Source organism: Tursiops truncatus, chromosome 13 (assembly GCF_011762595.2).
Source record: "Tursiops truncatus isolate mTurTru1 chromosome 13, mTurTru1.mat.Y, whole genome shotgun sequence".
Taxonomy (NCBI): domain Eukaryota; kingdom Metazoa; phylum Chordata; class Mammalia; order Artiodactyla; family Delphinidae; genus Tursiops; species Tursiops truncatus.
This window is the reverse complement of record NC_047046.1, coordinates 26,170,232-26,194,226: the sequence shown is the minus strand read 5'-3', so window position 1 is coordinate 26,194,226 and position 23,995 is coordinate 26,170,232. Positions and strand designations below refer to the sequence as shown.

General features: G+C 51.1%; 1 protein-coding gene across 10 annotated transcripts in view; it reads left to right on the top strand.

Annotated features, from left to right (window-relative positions):
* MED15 (mediator complex subunit 15) overlaps positions 1 to 23,995 on the top strand; it is a 58,942-nt gene that overhangs the window by 21,591 nt on the left and 13,356 nt on the right. For 6 of the 10 annotated variants that reach the window (XM_033837412.2, XM_073790404.1, XM_073790400.1 and 3 more), the window contains 4 exons: positions 3,438 to 3,525; positions 15,893 to 15,944; positions 17,513 to 17,542; positions 18,960 to 19,172. In XM_033837412.2, the coding sequence (XP_033693303.1) occupies positions 3,438 to 3,525; positions 15,893 to 15,944; positions 17,513 to 17,542; positions 18,960 to 19,172 (383 nt within the window). Of the gene's footprint in view, positions 1 to 1,517; positions 1,696 to 3,437; positions 3,526 to 11,754; positions 15,638 to 15,892; positions 15,945 to 17,512; positions 17,543 to 18,959; positions 19,173 to 23,995 lie in introns of those variants that run through there. The other 4 variants (XM_073790405.1, XM_033837414.2, XM_073790401.1 and 1 more) reach the window with 3 other exon arrangements.

Here is a 23,995-nt window from a genome sequence, read left to right as displayed (position 1 = left end):
GTGGGGCCTGGAGACAGAGGCCACCACAGGGATGGCCACGGGTGCAGTGTGACATGCGGTGAGGATTGAACTGCAGGGAATGGCGTTCAGAATCCGGAAGCGAAGAGGAGGCTCCCGGGCATCCCGTCTGGACCATTGTGGGGCACAGAGCTCAGGCTGTTGGATGTTTTCTTTTTCTTTTTTTTTGCGGTATGCGGGCCTCTCACTGCTGTGGTGTCTCCCGTTGCGGAGCACAGGCTCCGGACGCGCAGGCTCAGCAGCCATGGCTCACGGGCCCAGCCGCTCTGCGGCATGTGGGATCTTCCCGGACCGGGGCACGAACCCGTGTCCCCTGCATCGGCAGGCGGACTCTCAACCACTGTGCCACCAGGGAAGCCCTGGGTGTTTTCTTGGTGTGTCACCACAGGTGGGATCTGGGCTCCAGGTGGGGGACTCACGGGGCCCGGGTGGTGGGTCAGGTCTGGACCAGAGACCAGTGGAGCTCTGCCTGGCAGACGGGTGGCTGTGGAGCAGGGGCAGCCCCCCCAACCCTCTCCCACCCCCAGGTGCCTTGTGGAGCCTGGGTCTCAGTGAGGGCTGCGTGCTCTCAGCCCCCAATCATCTTGTCAGGGCTGGTCCGCCCAGGCCGTGGCCTGCAGACAGCCCTTCTGTCTCTCATGGTACTGATGCCTCCCTGACAGCCGCCAAGGTACTGGACCTGTGGCCGGGGTCTCGCCTGTGGGGCAGACCACGTGCTCACGTTCCTCCCTCCAGGCTTCTGAGGCTCTCCCTCTGCCCCAGTTGTGCTAGTTTGACTGTGTTTATTGACAGTCATTTATTGACAGTTGCCAGCAGAAGCCTGTTATCTGGGGGCGGAGGCCCAGGAGCCCATGGGTCCTGAGTGCGAAGGAGGGAGCCCGCACCTGTGCAGGCGCGTGAGCTGCAGTACGTCGTGGTCAGAGCCCGGATGGATGGCGCCTCTGACAAAATGCTGAGGTGGCCGAAAATGACAGGACAGGCCCTTTCCTTGGGGGAAAGCGGAGGATTAGAACAGCAGAACTGCCTGCTTCCTTTTTTGTCTCATCTTCTATTTTATGGAGTATGATCTGCAGACTGAAAACAGGAGCAAGAACGTTTTTTGTTTTTTGTTTTTGTTTTGTTTTTAATTTTTGGCCGTGCCGCACGGTATGTGGGATCTTAGTTCCCTGACGGGGGATCAAACCCGTGCCCCCTGCAGTGGAAGTACAGAGTCTTAACCACTGGACTGCCAGGGAAGTCCCAAGAGCAAGAACATTTTTAACAGTATGGTTTGCAGAACTGAGAACAGTGTTCAGGGTGCCTGTCAGTTCTCCTGTTCGGGCGGCGCTGCGGGCGCAGTGGGGACGTGGCTGGTGCTCCTGGCAGAGCCTTCCCCCCGCCCCTGCCATGAGACCCCTTCCCTGAGCACAATGAGCACGAGCACGCTGAGACCACCAGGCAGAACTGGGTGGTTACCCAGGCCCCGCTGCCTGCTGCTTGTGTTCCATTCTTGTCCACAGACACCTGTTTCTGGCCTCCTGCGTAGTTGATGCCCTTCAGGCTCTTGAGTCACTAACAGCCGGTGCCCGTGCGTCCCCATCGTCTGTGGCGTTGCCCTGACCACGACAGGCCAGGGCTCCTGCTCCAGGAGATCCGGTGTCTTTGGGCCTGGAAAGGTCCCTCCACCACGAAGCACAGGTCTGTCTTGTCTCTGCGGACGTGCCAGGGTCTCTGCTGCAGGCAAGATGCAGTGTCCGCGGGGGGCCTGCAAGCCTGCCCCCTTCAGAGTTGTTGCCAGCAGCTCGGAGGACCATTTGTCACCAGCCAGGTGCCTGGCCAAGCCCCCAGGTCGTCTGCTCGTGACGCAGGGCTGTCTGCGCCCCTCTTGGCCACTCTGCGCTTCACCTGGCTCCTGGGGCCTCTTCCCAGCCAGCTGCCAGCCGTCACGGCCCCCCCATGTGTCTACCGCTGTCCTTGGGGTTGCCCCAGTGGTCCGCGGCTCTGTGGCCCTCAGCTTCGGGCAAGCCTCTGTGGTAGGGTTAGCCTCATATGGCTGTTGGAGGAGGGATGGGGGTGCTGGGGAGACCCCCCCTTGAAGACAGGTCTGCTCAGTCACTTGTCGGAGCTGCTCGAGGGCTCAGAACCCACGTTCGCACGTGGGATGCCTGCTCCGCTGGCCTCAGCCCCTGAGCGCCAGGTCCCGCTGGCCTGTCAGGGTCTCGCCTTGTCCTCCTGCATCCTTCCTTTTGCCTCTCTTTGATCCTGGTCACACATCCCCTCGTGCGAGCATCTGCTCTACTCTGGATGCTTCTCCAGCGGGAACCCGTTGCTGCCTCCTGGCCCTGGTGCAGGCTCAGGGAAGCAGGCGGGAGGTGGGGACTCTGGCCTCACATGTGGAATCTGGCAGTGTGGTAGTCAGCAGCATTTTATCTTTCTTTATACGTTAGTACAGATTTATCCATCTCAGCATTTAGCCTCTTGTCTGGGGTTTCTCTCGGGATCACGAATGTGATCCTGCAGCCCATGTGCACGCTCTTTCAGTACCCAGGGTGTGTGTGTGTGTTTGGAGCCATCAGAAAGCCTTCCAGCACCGGCTGGACTAGGCTTGTTGGATTCCCTTGGGAGAGGGGGGTCTTTATCAGTGAGCCCAGCGCTGGGAAGACAGGTCGGGAGACCCATCCTGTGGAGAAGAAGGCGGGCTGTGAGCAGAGGGGCCAGGCTTGTGGACCTGAGCCTGATGTGCTCCTTCCTTTCTAACAAATGCGCACCTATCCTTACCTTCGTCTGGGGGCGGGGTGGGGGTGGGGGAATGTGTGCTACCATCCAGAGGAGGTCGGGCTTAGCCATGTGCAGCAGAGCATCATGTGATGAAAACCTGGGGTCACATTCCGTGTCTTGCCATGCATGTGTTGGCATTTGTGTGGTCTCCTGCCCCCAGCTGGAAGTTGTTGAGGTCGGGCTCATCTCCTTGGTCCCACTGGGAGGAGCTGCATGTCCGACACAGGGACCTTTGCCTTGGGAGGAACTGAGAGGTGACAGGCATGGCCCCTTTTTTCCAGCAGAGGAGGCTTCCAGAGCAAGGGTCCCACTGCTCTTGACGCCAGAGTTGGGTGGGGGCTCAGGTCATGTAGAGGGCAGGAAATGGAGGCCAGCTGGACGCCCTGTTGTTTAATGTGCTGGTTGTGAGGAGCCTCTGGGCCTGGCCCCTCTGCCCGCTCAAGCGGGGTGGCTGCTTTGTTTCATGGTGACCGCCTTTCCTGTTCCTTCCTTCTCGTGGCGCTGCCCGCCTTCTCCTTTGCTCAGCTGCCTTTCATCGCTGTGCTGAGAGCCCCCCCCTTCGTGCCTCTCCTGGGCCTCAACCAGGCTGGTGGGCCAGGCCACATCCGTGGGCCTGCTGGCCAGGGAGCCTGTGTCAACATCTCTCCTCCTTTGTGTTCCAGAGAGGATGCCATGAGGAAGGCTGGTGTGGCCCACAGTAAATCCAGCAAGGACATGGAGAGCCACGTGTTTCTGAAGGCCAAGACTCGGGTAAGGCCCTGGGGGGTGGCTCCCAGTGGGGACGCTGCTGGAGGGCAGGGTGCCAGGCCATGGGGACGGGGTGGCTGCTCACTGTTGGGTGGCATTCTGTGGGAAAATCCTGTGTTTGTGGTATAGGTGCGGGAGGGGATTGGGTGGGCATCCAGGATGCAGGCGCAGCCTCTGACCCCAGACCTTGCTGTTGGCACCCCCATTCGTGGTCAGCTCCCGTGAATCCTGTAGGGCGCTCCCTCGGGCCCTGGTGGTTCCTGTGGACGGTGCTCTGAGTAAGAACCTCTCTGTCCTCAGGCTCAGCCCTCCTGTGGGTCAGGGCCCTGACAGGTGGGCCCAGAAGGGTTCCTGTCCCCTTTTGTTAAATGATGCAGGTGATGCTCGTGGAGGGCGAGGTTTTGGTGAGGACGATGCTTGGGAACTTCACAGGTGGAGTGGTTGGGGCGGGTTTCCTGTGTGAGCTCTCGCGTGAACTGGGCATCACCACGGGCTTCACGTGACCACCTCTTGTTATCTGCCTTGGGGTAGAGCTGCTCGTAGAAGTGAAACAGAACAGGCACAAAGAAGCAAGCAGCTTGTCTGGGTTACCTGGCTCGTGCAGGGCGGGCTGTGTCTGCTGCACCAGCTCTGCTGAGCACCTGATGCCCGAGCGTGGTGCTGGAGCTCTAAGACCTACTGTGTGTCAAGAATCAGAAACAGGGACTTCCCTGGTGACGCAGTGGTTAAGAATCCGCCTGCAAATGCAGGGGACACGGGTTTGAACCCTGGTCCGGGAAGATCCCACATGCCGTGGAGCAACTAAGCCTGTGCGACACAACTACTGAGCCTGTGCTCTTGAGCCTGCACACCGCAACTACTGAGCCTGTGTGCTGCAACTGTTGAACCCCGTGCATCTAGAGGCTGTGCTCTGCAACAAGATAAGCCACCACAATGAGAAGCCCACGCATTGCAACGAAGAGTAGCCCCCACTCACTGCAACTAGAGAAAGCCCGCACGCAGCAACGAAAACCCAATGCAGCCAAAAAGAAATACATAAATAGATAAATTTTTTTTAAAAAAAGAGAAAAGAAAGAATCAAAAGCAGATGCTATTTATGGTTGGATCCAGGTTTAGGTAAACCAACTGTCAAGACGTACAGAGGTCCGTTGGGGAAACTTAGCCTGGTTTGAGTGTTTAGATGAGGTAAACATTTTCTGAAATGGAAAGGTAGAGATGATTGGCCGGAGAGTGCAGCTTCCAAAACAGAAACCATATGTACAGCCTGGGCTTGGAGGTCAGAGCACACCAGCATGTGTTTGTGAGCACAAGTAGGTGGAGGACGAGCAGCAGAAGCCCATGCACTGAGGTGGGCAGGCTCGTGCTGTGGACATAGAAAATGGTAAGTGTTATATTCTTTTTTTATAGCAACTTTATTGAGCTCTAATTCATATACTGTACAATTCACCAATTTAAAGTGTACAGTTCAGTGGTTGGTCTTTTAGGATCTTCACAGAGTTGTGCAGCCATCACCACAATCCATTTTAGAGCATTTTCCTTTTTCTTTTTTTTTTTCCTTTGGCCACACCTTGCAGTTTATGGGATCTCAGTTCCCCGACCAGGGATTGAACATGGGCCATGACAGTGAAAGCCCGGAATCCTAACCACTTAGGCCCCCAGGGTACTCCCTAGAGCATTTTCTAAAGAATCTCTATATCCGTTAGCCAGCACTCGCCATTTTCCCTCAACCCTCAGTCCTAGGCAACCACTTACCTGCTTTCTGTTGCTATAGATTTGCTTGTTTTGTACTTTTCATATAAATGCATCATAAAATATATGTTTCTGTGACTGGCTTCTTTCACTTAGCATAATAGTTTTAATGTTCACCCATGAACCATGTTGTAGCATGTACTTTATTCCTTTTTATTGCCAAATAATATTCCATTGTATGGATGTACCATATTTTATTTATCCATCACCAGTTTATGGACATCTGGAGCGTTTCCACTTTTTGGCTGTTATAATAATGCTGCTATGAACATTTGTTTGCAAACTTTCCTGGGGACATATGTTTCCATTTCTCTTTCCTGTATACCTAGGGAAGGAACTGCTGAATCAGATGGTAACTCTGTATTTAACCTTTTGAGGAATTGCCAGACTGTTTTCAAAGCAGCTGCACCATTTTACATTCCCACTAGGAGTGTATGAGGTTCCAGTTTCTCCATTCCTCATCAATACTTGTTACTGTTTTTTTTTTTTATTATAGCCATCATAATGAGTGTGAAGTGGTATCTAATTGTGGTTTTGATTTGCATTCCCAGATGACTTACTGTGTTTATTGGTCATTTGTATATTTTCTTTGGAGAAATGCTTATTCAAATCCTTTGCCCATTTTAAAATTGAGTTGTTGGTCTTTTTATTGCTAGATTGTAAGAACTCATTATTATTAGATACATTATTTGAAGATATTTGGGAGATAAGAACCTTGGTGAGGGCTTATTGAATTATTTCAACTTTCGAAATACACAACTTGTTGGTCCAGTATTATTTGTTGTCTATTGCTTTATAAGGAACTACCGCAAAATGTAGTGGCCTAGAGCAATAGTTGGTATCTGTCCTGATTCTGTGGGTCAGGATTGGGATGGTTGGAACTGCCTGGCTGGCCATTCTTCTGGTCTCACTGGTGACCTCGGCGCAGCCACATTCAGCTGGCAGCCACCTGGTGTCTCCAGCAGCATAGCCCGGGCTTCGTTACGGCACAGTGGCTGGCTTCCAAGGCAGGGGACGTGGAAGCTGTCAGTCCCCTGAAGTCCTAGAACATCTCTGGGTCACAGCAAGTCCTAAGGCCAGTGTGGAGTCTGGGGAGGGAGTCGCCTCCACCTTCTCTGTGCGCTGTGGCCTGTGCATCCAAGGAGGCCAGCGGTTGTTAGCTGCCATCTTGGAGACTGGCCACCCCAGAGACCCTCCCAGCAGCTGGGGAATAAGTCTTCCATCCCGAGGGGGTGACTGGCAGCACAACAGCCCCCGTCACTGTCCTCGCCTCTCCTTACTGCAGCCCACACCACACCTTAGCAATTTCAGTTGCATTTCCTTTGGTCAGGCTGGTTCTAAATCCCTAACTTCAAGAGGAGGCCCTGACTGTTTGGAAGAGAGGTATTTATAGAGAGGTCTGGGAAGTTTCCTATGTCATTTTTAGAGACAGACTTTCTGCTTGGACACTGCTGTCCGATGTCCAGTTTATTAGTCCTGCTCAAGCCCCACATGGAGCCTTGGGCCCTGTCATGCGGTGAGACCTTTCCTCCAGGGTGGGGCTCCGGAGGGACTCTCCAGTCAGGTGGCAGCCGGCACGCTTGTTACTTGCCCCTCCTGCCTGAGACCCCATTAGAATGACTGTGAAAGAATGTAAAAGGTGGGACCCAGAGCGAAGAAAAGGATACAGAAGAGTGATTTCTGTTTTTAGACTCCAGGAGGGTCCAGGAGGCAGAGGAGGTCATGGAAAAGGGGCTAACCTTCTCTTGGAATCCTGGCAAGCAGGTGGGTCCAGAGGTGTCCACCCTAAAGGAAACCAGGTCATCCATGGGCACCTCAGGCTGCCTGGTATACAGCCTGGGCAAGGAAGACCTTGAGCACTCTTGTCTAAAAGACCACCAGCTCCAGATTGCCTGGTTGGTGCATGCTTCCAGTGTGGTGTTAGCACCCAGAGTTAAAGCTCTTCCCATTCTGTCAGGGGCTGGCCCTGGGTCTAACGGCCAGGCCCCATTGCTCCCTCTAAAGTGATGTGATGTCGCCTTGTAAGGCCCGTGAAGCAGGTACAGTGCTGCTCTCCCCAGGATGCAGATGAGGAGGCTCAGGCACACAGATGCCAGGTAACTTGCCCAGGAGGTCACACATCCTGGGGGTGTGGGGTAGGAGCCTACCCTCTTTGCTACTTGTGCTACTTCCCCCCATCTAGCAAAGCAAAAGACACCCAAACACCCACTTTAATTCTTAACATCTGAATTCCTGCAGGTGGGACTGCTCTCTGCCTCAAGGCAGAAACCACTTTCCCTGGGGGTGGTGGGTGGTATAATAATAGCAGCTCTAAGCACTCTGCAGATTCATGAAGGTATGGCATCTGCTGGATGAGAGCACAGCCAGGGATCCCGGGACCTCTGCGTCGGCACCGACAGCTGCAGTGCATAGAGAGGCTTATTACAGCTGGGTGCATTGCTGAACATGTACTTATCACTTGGTTGTTTTTAAATTAAGCTTATATGTTAAACACACATCAACTGTTTTGCACGTTGTATAGTATTATGCAGAAGTAGTGCATGTCTCTGGTTTACAGCTGTAAACGCTGAGTCCCCACATGGGGGCCAAGGTGAAACCCAGGGACCAGGAGGCCGAGAACATCAGAACTGGGAAGTGACCTGGAGGCTAATTAGAGGAGGGCTGAGGGGCACAAGCAGCTGCTGGAATAACAGGGCAAGAGCACAGCCTGGGGAGAGCGGGAAGAGGCCGTGCACGTCTGATGAAGGAGACACTCTCCAACCTTCAGCCCTTTTTACGGACCTCGCAAGCCCAGGGTTGGCCTTTTGAATGAAACCGAATACATCTTCTGCTATCTTTGTTTAATTAGGGATAGCTATTGGAGGAGAAAAGCACACTTGTGCCGCATGAAAAGACTAGTATTTTCTGAAAAACTGCTGGGACCTGCTAGATAGGCCTGGGTGTGGCCAGTTTTGACAGGTCCAGGGCTGTGCTCCTGCCCTCTGCTGTTTGCGGGGTGACAGCCAGGCCTCCTCCTCCACTACCTGGCGTTGGCGTGCTTGCTCGGAGGCCTCTTTGGAAATTCTACTTCTTTGGTTTTCAGTCGCTCCATTTTCACTAGCATGTACTGAGGAGCTGAGAGTACAGACACTCCGTGTAGTCCTCGTGACTTTCTCCAGTTCAGCTGTGAAGAACACAAGGTGTGGGGCAAATCAGCGGTAGCATGGGGAGCTAGCTTGCTTTCTTTCGATCTTATTTTTTAATTTAAACTGGGTAAGGAACCCACTGTCATTTGTTTTATTATTTAATTTTTGTATGTTTAAAATATTTTATAATGTATAAGGGTAAAATTTTAAAATACGTGAATCACAACACAATACTTACCAAAGGTCCCATGTTGCTGAGAACACTGGCTCTGGAGCACCTGCTCTGGGAATTGATACATTTTTCAAGTATGAGGAAAAGTTTCTAACAGACTTTGTAGAAACTGACAAAATGATTCTAAGGAAACTCAAGGGACCCAGCATAGCCAAAACAATCTTGGAAAAGAACAAATGGTGCTGGGACATCTGCTGGATTATCACATGTATGATATTGAGGTGGGACCCCAGTCTCATACCATATACCAGCATTAACTCAAAATGGATCAAAGACCTAAGAGCTAAAACTGTTAAACTTTTATTTTTTATTTATTTTTGGCTGCACTGGGTCTTCATTGCTGTGCACAGGCTTTCTCTAGTTGCGGTGAGCTGGGGCTCCTCTTCGTTGAGGTGCGCGGGCTTCTCATTGCAGAGGTTTCTCATTGCAGAGCATGGGCTCTAGGTGTGTAGGCTCGTAGTTGTGGCTCGCGGGCTCTAGAGCACAGGCTCAGTAGTTGTGGCGCACGGGCTTAGTTGCTCCGCGGCATGTGGGATCTTCCTGTGGGACCAGGGCTTGAAGCTGTGTCCCCTGCTTTTACAGGCGGATTCTTAACCACTGCACTACCAGGAAAGTTCTAAAACTAAAATTTTTAGAAGAAAATATAGGCATGAATCTTTGTGACCTCAGATTAGGCAATGGTTTCTTACATGTGACACCAAAAGCACAAGCAACAAAAGAAAACATAGATTAATTTGACTTCATCAAAATTAAACACTATTGTGCATCAAAGGATACCATCAAGAGAGTAAAATGACAGCCTATGGAATGGGAGAAAATATTTGCAAATCAAATATCTGATGATACCTGATGAGGGACTGGTATCAGATTATATAAAGAACTGCAACTCAAAAACAACAACAAACGAAACCAAACAACCTAATTCAAAAATGGGCAAAGAACTTGAATAGACATTTCTCCAGAGAAGATATATTGGGTTGGCTAAAAAAGTTCATTCGTTTTTTTCCCGTAAGATGGCTCTAGTAGCGCTTAGTTGTCTTTAACTTCCTTCAAAACAATTTTGTTAGATTGTATTGTGACAGCTGTCATATCAGTGTGCATTTAAAAAAAAATTAACAAAATTGGAGAATTTTTGTGTAGCCATTTTAATATTGAAGATGGAAGAAAAACAACATTTTTAAAATTGTTTTATTATGCTTTATTACTTCAAGAAAGGTAAAAATGCAACTGAAATGCAAAAAAAGATTTGTGCAGTGTATGGAGAAGGTGCTGTGACTGATCAAACGTGTCAAAAGTGGTTTGTGAAGTTTCGTGCTGGGGATTTCCTGCTGGACGATGCTCCACGGTCGGGTAGACCAGTTGAAGTTGATAGCGATCAAACTGAGACATTAATTGAGAACAATCAATGTTATACCATGCAGGAGATAGCTGACATACTCAAAATATCCAAATCAAGCGTTGAAAATCATTTGCATCAGCTTGGTTATGTTAATCGCTTTGATGTTTCGGTTCCACGTAAGTTAAGCAAAAAAAAACCTTCTTGACCATATTTCCACATGTGATTCTCCATTTAAACGTAGTGAAAACGTTTTTTTTGTTTTTTGGTGGTTTTTTTTGTTTTTGTTTTTGTTCTTTTTTTTTTGGTGGTACGCGTGCCTCTCACTGCTGTGGCCTCTCCCATTGCGGAGCACAGGCTCCGGATGCGCAGGCTCAGCGGCCATGGCTCACGGGCCCAGCCGCTCCGCGGCACGTGGGATCTTCCCAGACCGGGGCACGAACCCGTGTCCCCTGCATCGGCAGGCGGACTCTCAACCACTGCGCCACCAGGGAAGCCCAAACATTTTGTTTTTAAAACAAATTGCTTCGGGATGAAAAGTGGATACTGTACAATAATGTAGAATGGAAGAGATCAGTGGGGCAAGCGAAATGAACCACCACCAACCACACCAAAGGCTGGTCTTCATCCAAAGAAGGTGATGTTGTGTATATGGTGGGATTGGAAGGGAGTTCTCTATTATGAGCTACTTCTGGAAAACCAAACGATTAATTCCAACAAGTACTGCTCCCGATTAGACCAACTGAAAGCAGCACTCAATGAAAAGCGTCCAGAATTAGTCAACAGAAAACTCATAATCTTCCATCACGATAACGCCAGACCTCATGTTTCTTTGATGACCAGGCAAAAACTGTTACACCTTGGCTGGGAAGTTCTGATTCATCCGCCGTATTCACCAGACATTTGCACCTTTGGATTTACATTTATTTCAGTCTTTACAAAATTCTCTTAATGGAAACAATGTCAATTCCCTGGAAGACTGTAAAAGACACCTAGAACAGTTCTTTGCTCAAAAAGTTAAAAAGTTTTGAGGTGGTGCAGTGGTTAAGAATCCTCCTGCCAATGCAGGGGACATGGGTTTGATCTCTGGTCTGGGAAGACCCCACATGCCACAGAGCAACTAAGTAAATGTGCCACAACTACTGAGCCTGCGCTCTAGAGCCCGCGTGCCAAACTGCTGAGTCTGCGTGCCACAACCACTGAAGCCTGCGCGCCCTAGAGCCTGCCTGCTGCAACTACTGAGCCCGCCTGCCGCAACTACTGAGGCCCATGTGCCTCGAGCCTGTGCTCCGCAACAAGAGAAGCCACCGCAATGAGAAGCCCGCTCAACAAAGAGTAACCCCCGCTTGCCGCAACTAGAGAAAACCCGTGTGCAGCAATGAAGACCCAATGCAGCCAAAAAAAATTTTTTTAAATAAATAAAAAGTTTTGGGAAGATGGAATTTTGAAGTTGCCTGAAAAATGGCAGAAGGTAGTGGGACAAAGTGGTGAATACATTGTTCAATAAAGTTCTTGGTGAAAGTAAAAAATGTGTCTTTATTTTTACTTAAAAACCAAAGGGCTTCCCTGGTGGCGCAGTGGTTGAGAGTCCACCTGCCGATGCAGGGGACACGGGTTTGTGCCCCGGTCTGGGAAGATCCCACATGCCGCGGAGCGGCTAGGCCCGTGAGCCATGGCCGCTGACCCTGCGCGTCCGGAGCCTGTGCTCCACAACGAGAGAGGCCACAACAGTGAGAAGCCCGCATACCGCAAAAAAAAAAAAAAAAAAAAAACCAAAGGAACTATTTTGGCCAGCCCAGTACAAATGGTCAAGAAGCACATGAAAGGATGCTCAATATCACTAGTCCTTAGGGAAAGGCGAATCCAAACCACAGTGAGATACAACGTCACACTCATGATGGCTATAATAAAAAAAGATGATAAGTATTGGTGAGATATTGGCACCTCATACGTTGCTGGAAGGAATGTATAGTGGAGCAGCCACTGTGGAAAACAGTGTGGTGATTCCTCAGAAATTAAACAGAGTTACCATATATGCACAGAACTTGTGCAGAAATACTCATAGCATCACTCATAATAGCCAGAAAGTTGGAACACCGAAATGTTTATCAGCTGATGAGTGGATAAAGAAAATGTGGTGTGTCTGTATAATGGACTGTTATCTGGCCGTATAATGGACTGAAGTATTGATACATGGTACAACACAGATGAACCTTGAAACCATCACGATAAGTGTAGTGAAATAGTCACAAGGGAGCACGTACTGTATGATGCATTTGTATAAAATGCCCAGAATAGGCCAATCTATAGAGGTAGTGTATTAGTTTCCTGTAGCTGCTGGACAAATTCCCACAGACTTGGAGGCTACAGTCTCTGGACTCATGGCTTTGGCCTCTTGGCCCAAGGCTCTCCCCGGTGGTCATGTTTGTAGCCAGTAGTTTTACCAGCCTGTTGCCTGCCTGTTGACTTTGGGAGTCTGACACCCTTTTAAAATTTCATCCAGTCTCTCCCTTTTAGTCTAAACTGGCAGTATTTCTGCTGGTATGACGCTCTAAACCGTGAATATGTGACATATTCATGCCATCAGACAGAAGGTTTCCCCACAGATGTTTCATCCCTGTAATTTCATCCCTATTCCTGGCATCTGTGAGACGACTGAGAGGATTCATCACACGCCTGATCTCTTTGGCACTAGCATAGTCTGTGCAACCACACCCTCAGCCTTCTCTCCAGAGCACACATTCCTACAGTGAATCTCCTAATTTTAGTGTTTCTTTGTAATCTGAATAGCCTGGGAATTTCCGAAACCAAGTCCAGGTTCCTTTATGCTTAACGGTTCTTCCCTCAGTTTCTTTCTTTACTCCCAATTCCGTCCTCCACCTTTGCTGTCAGGCCCTCATACAAGACTTGTACAGGTTAGACAAAGTGTATAAACTGCAGGAAGCTTTTTTCCCACATTTCTGTCTTCTCACCTGCAAACCAGCCCGCTAGTAGTACCTGCCTCACTGGGCAGTTGGAAGAATTAAGTGTGTTAATTATTTGTAAAGCATTCAGAGCTGTGCCTGGCCCGGAGTCAGTGCAGCGTGTGAGCTGTCACTGCTGTGCTCTGGCCGTACCCAGCCTGGATGCTTGTATTTTTGCTGTCAGGAGGGGGAGATGATAAAGGTGGAGTGAAGATAAGGGAGGTACATGCTCCTCGGCCCATTTCTGGGACTGTCCTGGAGCGGGGGTGCCTTGGAGCAGAAGAGGGGTCATAACCTCTCTGTCTGCATGGAGGCTGGGAACTCTCACGCCCAGGGAAGCCAATCTAGACATAGAGTAAGGCAGGTGCCCTGGGGAGTCAGAGGAGGATCAAATCAGCAGGCCTGAAGCACTCTACCCTCAACGTGCTGGGTGATGTATTTACCCACAGGAGCGCCCCTTGGTGGCAGTGTGACTGACCACTCCCTGTGCCCGCTTCTCCTGTCAGGTGGTTGCTGCTCCCCTCTGTCCCCTTCAGGCCTCCTCATGCTGGTCTGGTCCCCAGAGCCTCTGCTGCACTGGGCTGTGGGCAGCCTCAGTGGGCGCAGACCCTGGGTGCCTTGTGCCCACCTGGCTCCAAGCACTCGGTCCTGGTTCTGTGCCAAGGGCTTCGGGGACATGCTCCTGAGCCCCATTTACTGTATCTTGTGTCGGAGTAAAATATCTGGTTGCTGGTTTTGTTTTGTTTTGTTTTATAACTGAAGTATAGTTGATTTACAATGTTGTGTTTTTTCCTTACGGCAAAGTGATTCAGTTATACATATGTATATTTTCTATTATGGTTTATCACAGGATATTGAATATAGATCCCTGTGCTATACCTTGTTGTTTATCCATTCTGTATATAATAGTTTGCATCTGCTAACCCCAAACTCCCGGTCCATCCCTCCCCTAGCACCCCCCACCCCCGGCAACCACAACTCTGTTCTCTATGTCCATGAGTCTGTTTCTGTTTCATAGATAAGTTCATTTATCATATTTTAGATTCCACATATAAGTAATACCATATGGTATTTGTCTGACTTACTTCGCTTAGTATAACAATCTCTGGGTCCATCCATGTTGCTACAAATGGCATTATTTCATTCTTTTTTATGACTGAGTAATATTCCATTGTATATATACATACTACATCCTCTTTATCCATTCATCTGTCAGTGGACACTTAGGTGCTTCCATGTCTTGGCTGTTGTAAATAGTGCTGATGTGAACATAGGGGTGCACGTATATTTTTGAATTAGAGTTTTCTCCGGATATATGCCCAAGAGTGGGATTGCAGGATCATATGGTAATTCTATTTTTAGTTTTTTGAGGAACCTCCATACTGTTTGCCATAGTGGCTGCATCAGTTTACATTCCCACTAACAGTGTTGGAGAGTTCCCTTTTCTCCAAACTCTCCAGCATTTGTTGTTTGTGGACTTTTTAATGATCTGGTTGCTTTTTAAACCTGCTTCCTCTTGCTTCACCTTTTATGGAAGTAGAAAAAGCTCAACAAATTCTTTTAAGATTTCTCCAACCCAAAAGATGGCCAAGGCCTTACTGAGATGTCAGCTCTTGACCTGGCAAGCTCCCCGTCCTTGGCCACCTCATTTCGGAGCTTCCTTTAGCCCCCACTTTCCTTGTGCCCCACTCACCACCCTGTTGTCCTTCAAGGACCAGCCTGGTCAGGTGATCAGTGGGATCTTTTCCTCCCAGAAATTTGTGGGGGGCATTGGGAGGGGGAGTGTTGAACACATCTCCCATGTGTCCTGTCCTTTGGTACCTGCCCTGTGGCCTCCCTGGGCCTTTCCCCCACGTTTTCCTCTGCTGATTCCATGGCTGAGAAAACAGTGGTGGGTGAAGTTTGAGATCGATGAGGGCTGATGGGGGTTACAAAGTGTGCTTATGTTGTTAACATTCGTCTGAGGCCCCCTTCATGTGTTTCCCTTGGAGGTGTTCTCATGACGGCAGGTTCACTGTCTGTCCCAGGCTCACGGGTTGTCCCCTGTGGTGGGTCCTGGGCTGCGGGAGTCGTCTCCTCTGGCTGCTGTTGAGTGGACTCAGTGTCATGGTGACTTAGGCGGGGGTCAAGTGAGCAGGCGGGGTGAAAGCTCTGCCCTTTCTGCCTGCCTTGCCAGAAAGATGGTCCAGCTTCTCTGAAATAAGATTTTAGTTACGAACATCCCTTCTTTGACCCCAAGACAAACTCACAGTAGTGATTTCCCTGGAACCCCTGGAGTGAGTGTCCTTGGTTACAAAGAGGACAAATGGTGGAAGGCAGGCCCTGCTGGGAGGTTCCAGAAACACAGCGAGAACCAAGAGGGCCCTGGGCAGTGGCCTTCACCTGCTTCCTTGAGCGGCACTGTGCCCTCTCCCTGGGCCGTGCAGTGAATTCAAATCAGTGGGAGCTGGGGAAAGCACAGCCAGGGCGCCCAGCCAGATTTGCATGCAAATATGACGTCAGCAGTGGAAAAGCAACAGGCTGGTGTGAAAAGCGAAAGTACTTTGGTACAAATGGAGCAAAGACAAAAGCGGCCCTCCTGTGTCTACTTCTGAGATGCCCTGTGACCCCGGGCCAGCCCCTCTGCAGAAAGACGGGTGCCTGAGCCCCGCCCCGTGACCCTCGCCAGGGTTTACAGCAGGGCGGGGGAGCAGCGTCTTCTAGTGTCTTGGTACCTTCTTGGTTTTCTGTTTCTTTGTGCCTTTTGTTGTTCTGTGGTAGCCGAGCTCTGCCGGCCTTTCCCAGAGGGATGGATTCCAGAGGAGGCCGAGCCAAGCTGGCGAAGACAGACAGACAGGGACAGACAGACGGGGACGGCTGCCATCCCTGCCTTCAGGAGGAACGCAGCAGGGCCAGGGCGGGAAGGGGCGTCACTCGGCCTCACTTCTGCGTCTGGGATTAAACTGCTTCCTGTTTTTGCTTTTAGGATGAATACCTTTCTCTCGTGGCCAGGCTCATTATCCATTTTCGAGACATCCGTAAGTAAAACATCACATCTCTGGGTGGTTGTGGTCGCCGTGAGAGCCCGGCCAGTCGCGGCCCCAGTGCCTGAGGCAGGATGTCTGTGGACAGCGCCTGCTTTCTGGGAAGTTCTTCATGGCTTCGCATTTGATTCCATGTTTCCCATCCTCCCAGAGCCTCAGCCTGAAACGTGCTGATTGTGGCCTAATGGAGATGTTAGTGTCCAAGTGGTCTGGGCTGGACTGCTCTTTTTGCTTGTCTGCTTAATCTCCCTTTTTGAAGGACTGCTGCTTTGATCTCTAGGCAGTTCCTGAATAAGCAAAGTCCACCCTGGAATAGACACTTCCTTCCCTGATGCCTGGTTTTTTTGACCCATGGAGGCTGGACCTAACTGTGTTCCCGTCAGGCTGGAAGCTTCTGGGGCCAGCTTTCTCAGCGCCACCCTGCACTCCCTGCCCTGGTGAGGGCCCAGCCCCACAGCATCCCAGTTCCTCTTCTCCAGGGCCGCTGGCCGCTGCGCGGTGGGTGGGGGGCGGTGGGGGGTGGGGCGTGGTTACAGCCACAGCGCCTCCTGCCGGCCTGCAGTGGGGTGACCACAGGAGGCAGGTTCCTCCCACGTAGCCTGTCCATGGGGTGGCTGCTCCCTGTGGCTGTTGAGACAGCTGTGGCGTCAGCGTCACTCATCTCAGAGGGAGACATTGGGGACCCCAGAGTCCTTGCAGGGCCATTGCTTCTTTCCACACTAACTTTTTACCAGACTGGCTAGCCAGATGAACCTCACTTGATTTCACTTTCTTTGCTGTGTTTGGGAAGGGCCCATGGTGTTTGGAACAAGAGGAGCCGCCACTAGAAGCCTGGGGCATGAGCAGCCTGGCCAGGACCCCGTCTGTACTGGCAAGGGCTCGGCCTTTCGGGCTGGCTGGCCCATTTGGGAGCTGGCCCTGGCACGGCAGTGCACAAAGCCCTTTGGCGGGGGTGCCCACAACTGCCTCACCCCCGGCAGAGGGTGGAACTGTTGTGGCAGTTCCCTGCCCGTCCTGGGGCTGGCTGGATCCAGCTTCTAACCAGCCTTGGACAGACTCAGTTTCCTCATCCAGAAAATGGGGATGCTGCCTCCCTAACCAGAGTGGGCTGAAAATGGAGGTGTTGTGGGCCCAACGTAGATCCCTGAAGCGCTCTTGTTTGTGGCTTGGGGCCTGTGCTAAGAGCCCTGGCCTGGGAAGGAGGGAACTAGAGGAGACCCAGCACCAGCCTCCACCTGGGGGCTGTTCTCCAGGGCCCAGGTTGACCGTGGGGTGGTCCTGCACCCTCTCGCTCCTGGCCTCCTTGTGTGTCAGTGCTGCCAGGGGTGGGACACATACATGTATTCACACATGTTCACACACACACACACACACACACACACACACACACTCTCTCTGAAACTCTGAGGTATGTTTTGTCTAGTTTCTAGGCAGGGTCAGTTCAGTGTTAGCAAATGACCTCTGGGCGAATGCCTTCAGCACTGACTTAGCGTGGAAATATATGGTTACAGAAAAACTTTGTTTACTTTGGTTTCTTTTCTTTTTTTTTCTTTTATATATAGATAACAAGAAATCACAAGCTTCTGTCAGTGGTAAGAGTTTCTCCTTTTGGAATTAAAGTTTTTCCCAACCTTGGCTACAGAGTAGCAGGAATGGGATGGTGGGTGCTGCGTGTGCCTGGGGTTAAGCTGTTACTGGAGGAGGAAGTTCCTGGAGAGACAACCTCGGGTTCCGGAGAACTGCCAGCTCCTGGCCCACCAGGCACCCTCCTCCTGGTGACCGTGGAGTTGGACGATACCACCCCATCCCATTCCTCCCGCAAAAAAAAATGATGAAAACTCACACGATTATTGAATATTATCTAAAATTTTGAGCTCTCTGGGAGAGAACTAGTATGGTATAATGCTGTGCTCAGCATAATAATCTGTAGTAGCATTTAGAGAATAACTATGAATTCACTTTCTTAAGTTACAAAGTTTCTTTGTAAGTTAAGAATTGTCATTCTTTTTTATTTTTTAATTTCAAGGTTTTATCTCATGGGAACCCTGTTGATTTAGCCTAGGTCTCGCTGAGTGAGCTGCCAGTGAAGGGGTTTAGCAGATCCCAGTGGCCAATTAAACTCCGACTGCCGGGCGGGGAGCTACCCTGGCGGGCTGTTTGTCTTACTGTCGGCGGCACATGCCGCATGCCCAGGCTTGCCTTGGCCGAGCTGGCTGCACCTGCCTGGGGTCCCTTGGCTTGTGCAGCGATTGTTGGCCAGCCAGGGCTGGGGGGTGGTGGTGGGGGTGGGTATCAAGAGTGCTTGGCCAGGAGAATGTGTGTGTTTATTCGGTTCTGTGGCAGGGTGAGCCGGCCAGGACACACCTGCCTGCAGGTGGCTCTTTGCTGTTATAACAAGAGCCTCTGGCTCCTGCCCCAGGCCCTGGCCATTACTCACTCAGCTGGCGAGCATCTGCGGACCCCTCCCACACACCCTTGTTCTCAGGGGTCTTTCCTGAGAACTGCTCCTCAGTGGGGTCCTGCCCAGACTTAGCAAAGATGGGCTTCTGGTGCACAAGGGGACTTGTAACCTCCCTGGGACATCTACTCCTGCCCCCTTTTCTCTGGCCCCAGGCTCGGCTTACTGTGAAGAGCCCTTGACCCTTGTTTTCTCTGGATTCCCAGCTGTGTCTCACCCAGCAGGAGGGGCCTATGGCCAGGAGGGGTGGGGCCACCGCCTGCCACCGAGGGCTTGCTCGTCCCTTGGAGTCTGTCAGGACCTGGCATAGGCTAGGCTAGGGTGTGGGCTGTGCTCCCTGCCTAGGAGGTGTCCCAGCCCCTGGGGTGTGGTATGCAGCTGGGCCGGGGCTTGGGGGACTCCCGGGACTCCGGCCGCTCACCATTTGGGACACTGAGGGTGTCGAGCCTGGAGGTGGGAGGAAGCGTGTGCCCGGGAAGGCCTTATGGCCCACGGAGCCTGGCCCGGTTTGGCGGACACTGCCCTGAGACGCTGCACCCTGTGCCCCGCAGACCCTATGAATGCGCTGCAGAGCCTGACTGGCGGGCCCGCCGCGGGAGCAGCCGGCATTGGCCTACCTGCTCGGGGCCCCGGCCAGCCCCTGGGCGGGATGGGCGGCCTGGGGGCCATGGGGCAGCCGATGCCACTCTCGGGGCAGCCACCTCCTGGCACCTCGGGGATGGCCCCCCATGGCATGGCCGTCGTGTCCACGGCCGCTCCGCAGAGTGAGTACCACGCTTCTCAGAGAACCTGCCGCGCTCTCCACAGGCGGCGCGTTCTCTTCCCAGCCGGGGGTGGGGGTGGTAAGGGGGCGAGAGGAGCTGGGGAAGCTCCAGCCTGCTTTGCCTCCCAGAGGGCGAGGGACACCGAGGCCCTCTTGCCCAGGCTGAGGGAGGACTTGGAGGAGGATGGGGTGGCCTGGGACTCCATCCAAGGGGCTGTGCTTTGTAGTCAAGATAGAAACAGCTCCGTCTCAGGGTGTCCTCAGCCGCGAAGCCCCATCTGTCCCTTCCAGCGTTGCCCTGGCCCCAGGCCTCCCAGGCTGTGGCTCGCATCCTGATTCCCCTCCCGAAGGAGGTGCCTGATCCTCCGCACAACTGCTTGGGCCAGGAGCAGGGTTGCAGCGCCAGCTGCCTCTGTCCCAGGACCCTCTTTTTTTTAAAAAAATATTTATTTATTTTTGGGTGTGTTGAGTCTTCATTGCTGTGCACAGGCTTTCTCTAGTTGCGACGAGCGGGGGCTACTCTTTGTTGCGGTGTACGGGCTTCTCACTGCGGTGGCTTCTCTTGTTGTGGAGCACGGGCTCTAGGCGCGTGGGCTTCAGTAGTTGTGGCACGCGGGCTCAGCAGTTGTGGCTCGCGGGCTCTAGATCGCAGGCTCAGTAGTTGTGGTGCACAGGCCTAGTTGCTCCGTGGCATGTGGGATCTTCCCAGACCAGGGCTCAAACCCATGTCCCCTGCATTGGCAGGTGGATTCGTAACTACTGCATCACCAGGGAAGTCCCCCAGGACCCTCTTGATGGACATTTATGCTTGTAGACTTTTATCTAATACTGCTAAGTGCTTCAGTACTTTTTTCCCCTTATGTAACTTTTTATTTTTGAAATAGTTGAAGAGTCACAGGAAGTTGCAGAATAGCACAGAGCTCCCATGTGCCCTTCCCCCAGCTTCCCCAACGAAAACATCCTAGTACATCACCAAAACCACGACAGTGCTGTCAACTCAGGCAGACTTTATTCACATGTGACCAGTCTTTGCATGCACTCTTGCGCATGGGCGTGCATGTGTGTGGTTCTGTGAGGTCTTATCACATATGGAATGGAGTTAGCACGTGGAACCGTCACCACCAACAGGCTGTCCTGGTGCCTCCTAATAATCACACCCTCCCTCCAACCCAAAGCCCGGCAGCTGCTGATCTGTTCTCCGCCTTGGTAATTGTGTCATTTTGCGAATGTTACATAAATAGAATCATGCAATATTTGACTTGTTGAGACTGGCTTTTTTTCACTCGGCCTGACGCCCTTGGGAGCCTCCAGGTGGTGTTGGTAATTCCTTCCTGTTCGCTGCTGAGTAATATTCCCTGGACTGCTGGGCCACGCACAATTCACTTATCCGCTCACCCTTGAAGGACATATGGGTTGTTTCAGTTTGGGCTGTTAAACTAAAGCTGCTGTGAATGCTTGTGTGCATATTGTGGTGTTCCCATGTATTCTGTCTCGCGTCCCTCTCAGGAACCCTGTGATGAGGGCAGCCGCGGCCTTGAGCACCCTGTTCTTTGTTGGGTTCCCTGTGTCTGGGTCACCTTGCCCTTCTCAGAGGCCACATGCATCCTCTGTCCCACCCACTCCTGCACTGGCACCTTCTGCCCCCAGACGCCCCCTTCCTCCCAGAGCTTCATTTCTCTTCCTTATTGACGTCTTGCCGTCTGACGCTTGGCTCAGTGGTTGGTTCTTCATCTCGAGCTCCCAGGTCCCCTCTTGTCAGCACACCTGTCTTTCTCTCTCCCCCTCTCTCTCTCTCTCTCTCTCTCTCTCTCTCTCTCTCTCTCTCTCTCTCACACACACACACACACACACACACACACACAGAGGCAGGGCGGCTTTCAGAAGGATGCTCCTTTTCATGTTATAGTCGGGTGCGCTGGTTGAATTTCTTTTTTATCACAAACTTAGATTTTATAATAAAAAATAGTTTTAAGCTGTATGAGTTTAGAATGTTTTGCAGTCTGACTCCTGAGACTGTCAGTTCAGCAGTGACGCTTTGGTGGGCTGTCTTGCACCCTCCCTAGTCCAACCTTGGCCCACATCCTGTCTTCAGCTTCCGAGGGGCTTGGTCTCCTGTGTGGCACCAGTGGAAGTTAAAGTGGTCTCTACTCTCATGTGCTGCTGCTGCCTCTACAGAGACCCACCCTCCCTGCCTGTGACCTCTGGTGGCCTGGTCTACCTGAAATAAGTGTAGTGCTTGATGGGTAGTTGCTGCCCTTTTCTGACACCTCCAAACGCCACTGTGTGATGAAGCCTGCTTCGGACCTTAGTTCCACGCCCCCAGAGTGTAGGTCCTGGGTCAGAGGACTCGCAAAGGGCAGCCCAGAGCCTGCTGTGCATCTCCAGGTGACCTGGGTTAGTCACAGGAAACACACACTGCTGACTGTGGATAAGGCTGGGGCTGAGGTACAGGATACTTTTAAACTATACTTTTTTGTTTCCTTGATGAATTTTATATCCTGTGCTTGTAGAACCTACTTTAAAAATAAGCCGTATTTCTGGCTGTTGCTGAGGAGCCCTCTCTCCTTCTGTGTAGACTGTGTTTTGGATTGTTGGGCTGGCAGAAGGTAGGGGCAGCTCTTTGCCCTGCTGTGCCTTGGCACGCTGCAAGGTGGGGGAAAGCAATCCTGGGATCCCTCCGTCCAGGATGTGCCAGGGCCCTTGGCAACCCCCAGCTCCGCCAGAACCCGGGGCAGATTGGAGGAGGGTGCTCCCAGTTTAGGCCTGTGAGAATTGCAGATCAGGGTCAGTCATTGAGCACACAAAATCAGCAGGCATGGAAGGAAGCAGACACACCTCAAGGAGGAGCAGAAACAATCACCAGATGTGGAGACGCCCCGGGACATAGCCATTGTTAGATATGGCCTTGGGGTGCTTAAAAAAATAAAGGTTGGACTTCCAAATGAACGGACACTGTGATACTGTATCAGGAGTGACCAAATAGATTTGAAAAGTAACCAAGTAGAACTTGTAGAGACGAGAAGTAAAGTCATCGAAAGAGGAAAGTGTGGATGAATAAACAGATTAGATACAGCTGAAGAAAGAGTTTGAACTAGAAGCTACATTTGAAGACGTTACCTAGAACGTAGCCTAGAGAAGAGGCCTCAGGAACAGGAGGGTGAGAAACGTGGAGCATGAAATCAGGAAGTCTGACGGGCATCTAAGTGCAGATGGAAGCACAGAGGGTGTGAGGAGACGATGGCCGATGAAAGCCCAGTGGACCACACAGGTTAAATAAGGCATCCATGCCCCAACCTGTTGTGAAACAGCAGGACACCAAAGGCCAGAAGACTGTCTCAGAAACAGCCATTTCTGTCAAGGAGCGAGAAGCAGACTCAGCAGACTCGGTGATGGAGTCAAGAAGACAGTAGAGGTTGTTAGAGCCCTGAGCACAGAGCTGCCAACAAAGCTGAGGAGACCTTCACTAAAAGTTTTTAAGGGCATACTTCTTTTTCCCCTCACCATTTCCTCTTACCTCTCAGACCATCCTTCCCAAGATGCCAGGTGTAAATGGGAGAAGAAACATTTTCCATATAAGGGCATAAACACGCACAAATCTAAGGTAGTGATTCTAAGCGATTTTGCACCCTGGTGAGTGTTTGGCAATATGTGGAGACAGTTTGGCTGTTACAGCTGGTGGCGGGGGGGGGGGGGGATGCTGCTGCTGGCATCCAGTGGGCAGAGGCCAGAGATGCTGCTGAGCATCTTCCGTGTACAGGGCAGCCCCCACAGCACGGTGTTGTCTGGCCCAAGGTCTCAGGAGGGGCAAGCCTGGGAATCCTTGGTGTAAACAAAAATTGCCTCTGTAAAATAATCCTTAGAGCTACCCTCTACAGGTTCTGAGCACTGTTTTGGGTCTGTAGTAGATTATTTAATTCTGAGTCCAATGTAGGGGTATGTAGTATAGCTGAGGAAACTGAGACACAGAGCAGTGACAGAGTTGGGATTTGAGTCCAGGTGTCTGGGTCCGAGGCTGTACCCCTGGCCTTTATTCTATCCTGCCTCTTAATATAAGTCTGCTGTGTGGGCATAAGAAGATAAACAGGGACCATACCAAATTGAGTCAGGAAGGGCAGATATCAAGGATATCAGGTCTATTGTGTGCATGTAAAACCTACTTTAAAAAAATGTTTAGAGAGGATTCTAAGGTCCTCATATTTGGGAAAGAGGTTTAAATGTGGATAAACTTTATACTTTGTTAAATTAAATATGCATGATAAAATTGTAAAAGTCGTTGCTAAAACAGTAGAAATAGTTTGTAAATTCCAAATCCATAGGAAAAAATGGAATGAGACAGAAACAACAAACAAAAATCCAAACGAACAAAAATCAACCCAGTCCTCCAACAAAACAGAATTCAGAAGAGGAGAAAAAAATGTCCATTATACCTCAGTAAAGCTCAAAAAAAAGAGGAAACTTAGAAGGGGAAAGACAGATACAAATAAGTTGAAAACCATAAGTAATCACAGTAAAAGTGAAGGGATAGGCTTTCCTGCTGAGACTGAATGGAAACGTAAGGAGAGGGTACAGCTCTTTAATCCTTACAGGAAACACACCTGAAATAGAAGATGCAAAAAGACTTGAAAATAAAAGGTGTGTTGGGCAATTTCCCCTCCCAGTTACTGAGTTAACCAGACAAAAATAATGAATTTAGAGAGGAGTTGAAGGATGTAGTGAGCAGCTTCGTCTAAGCCTGTGGGTGGGAAATGTGCTCACAATGGGTCCTGCATGGATGTACTCCCCACCCTGACGCTCTTCAGAAATTGTGCTGAAGGAGAGAGCCAG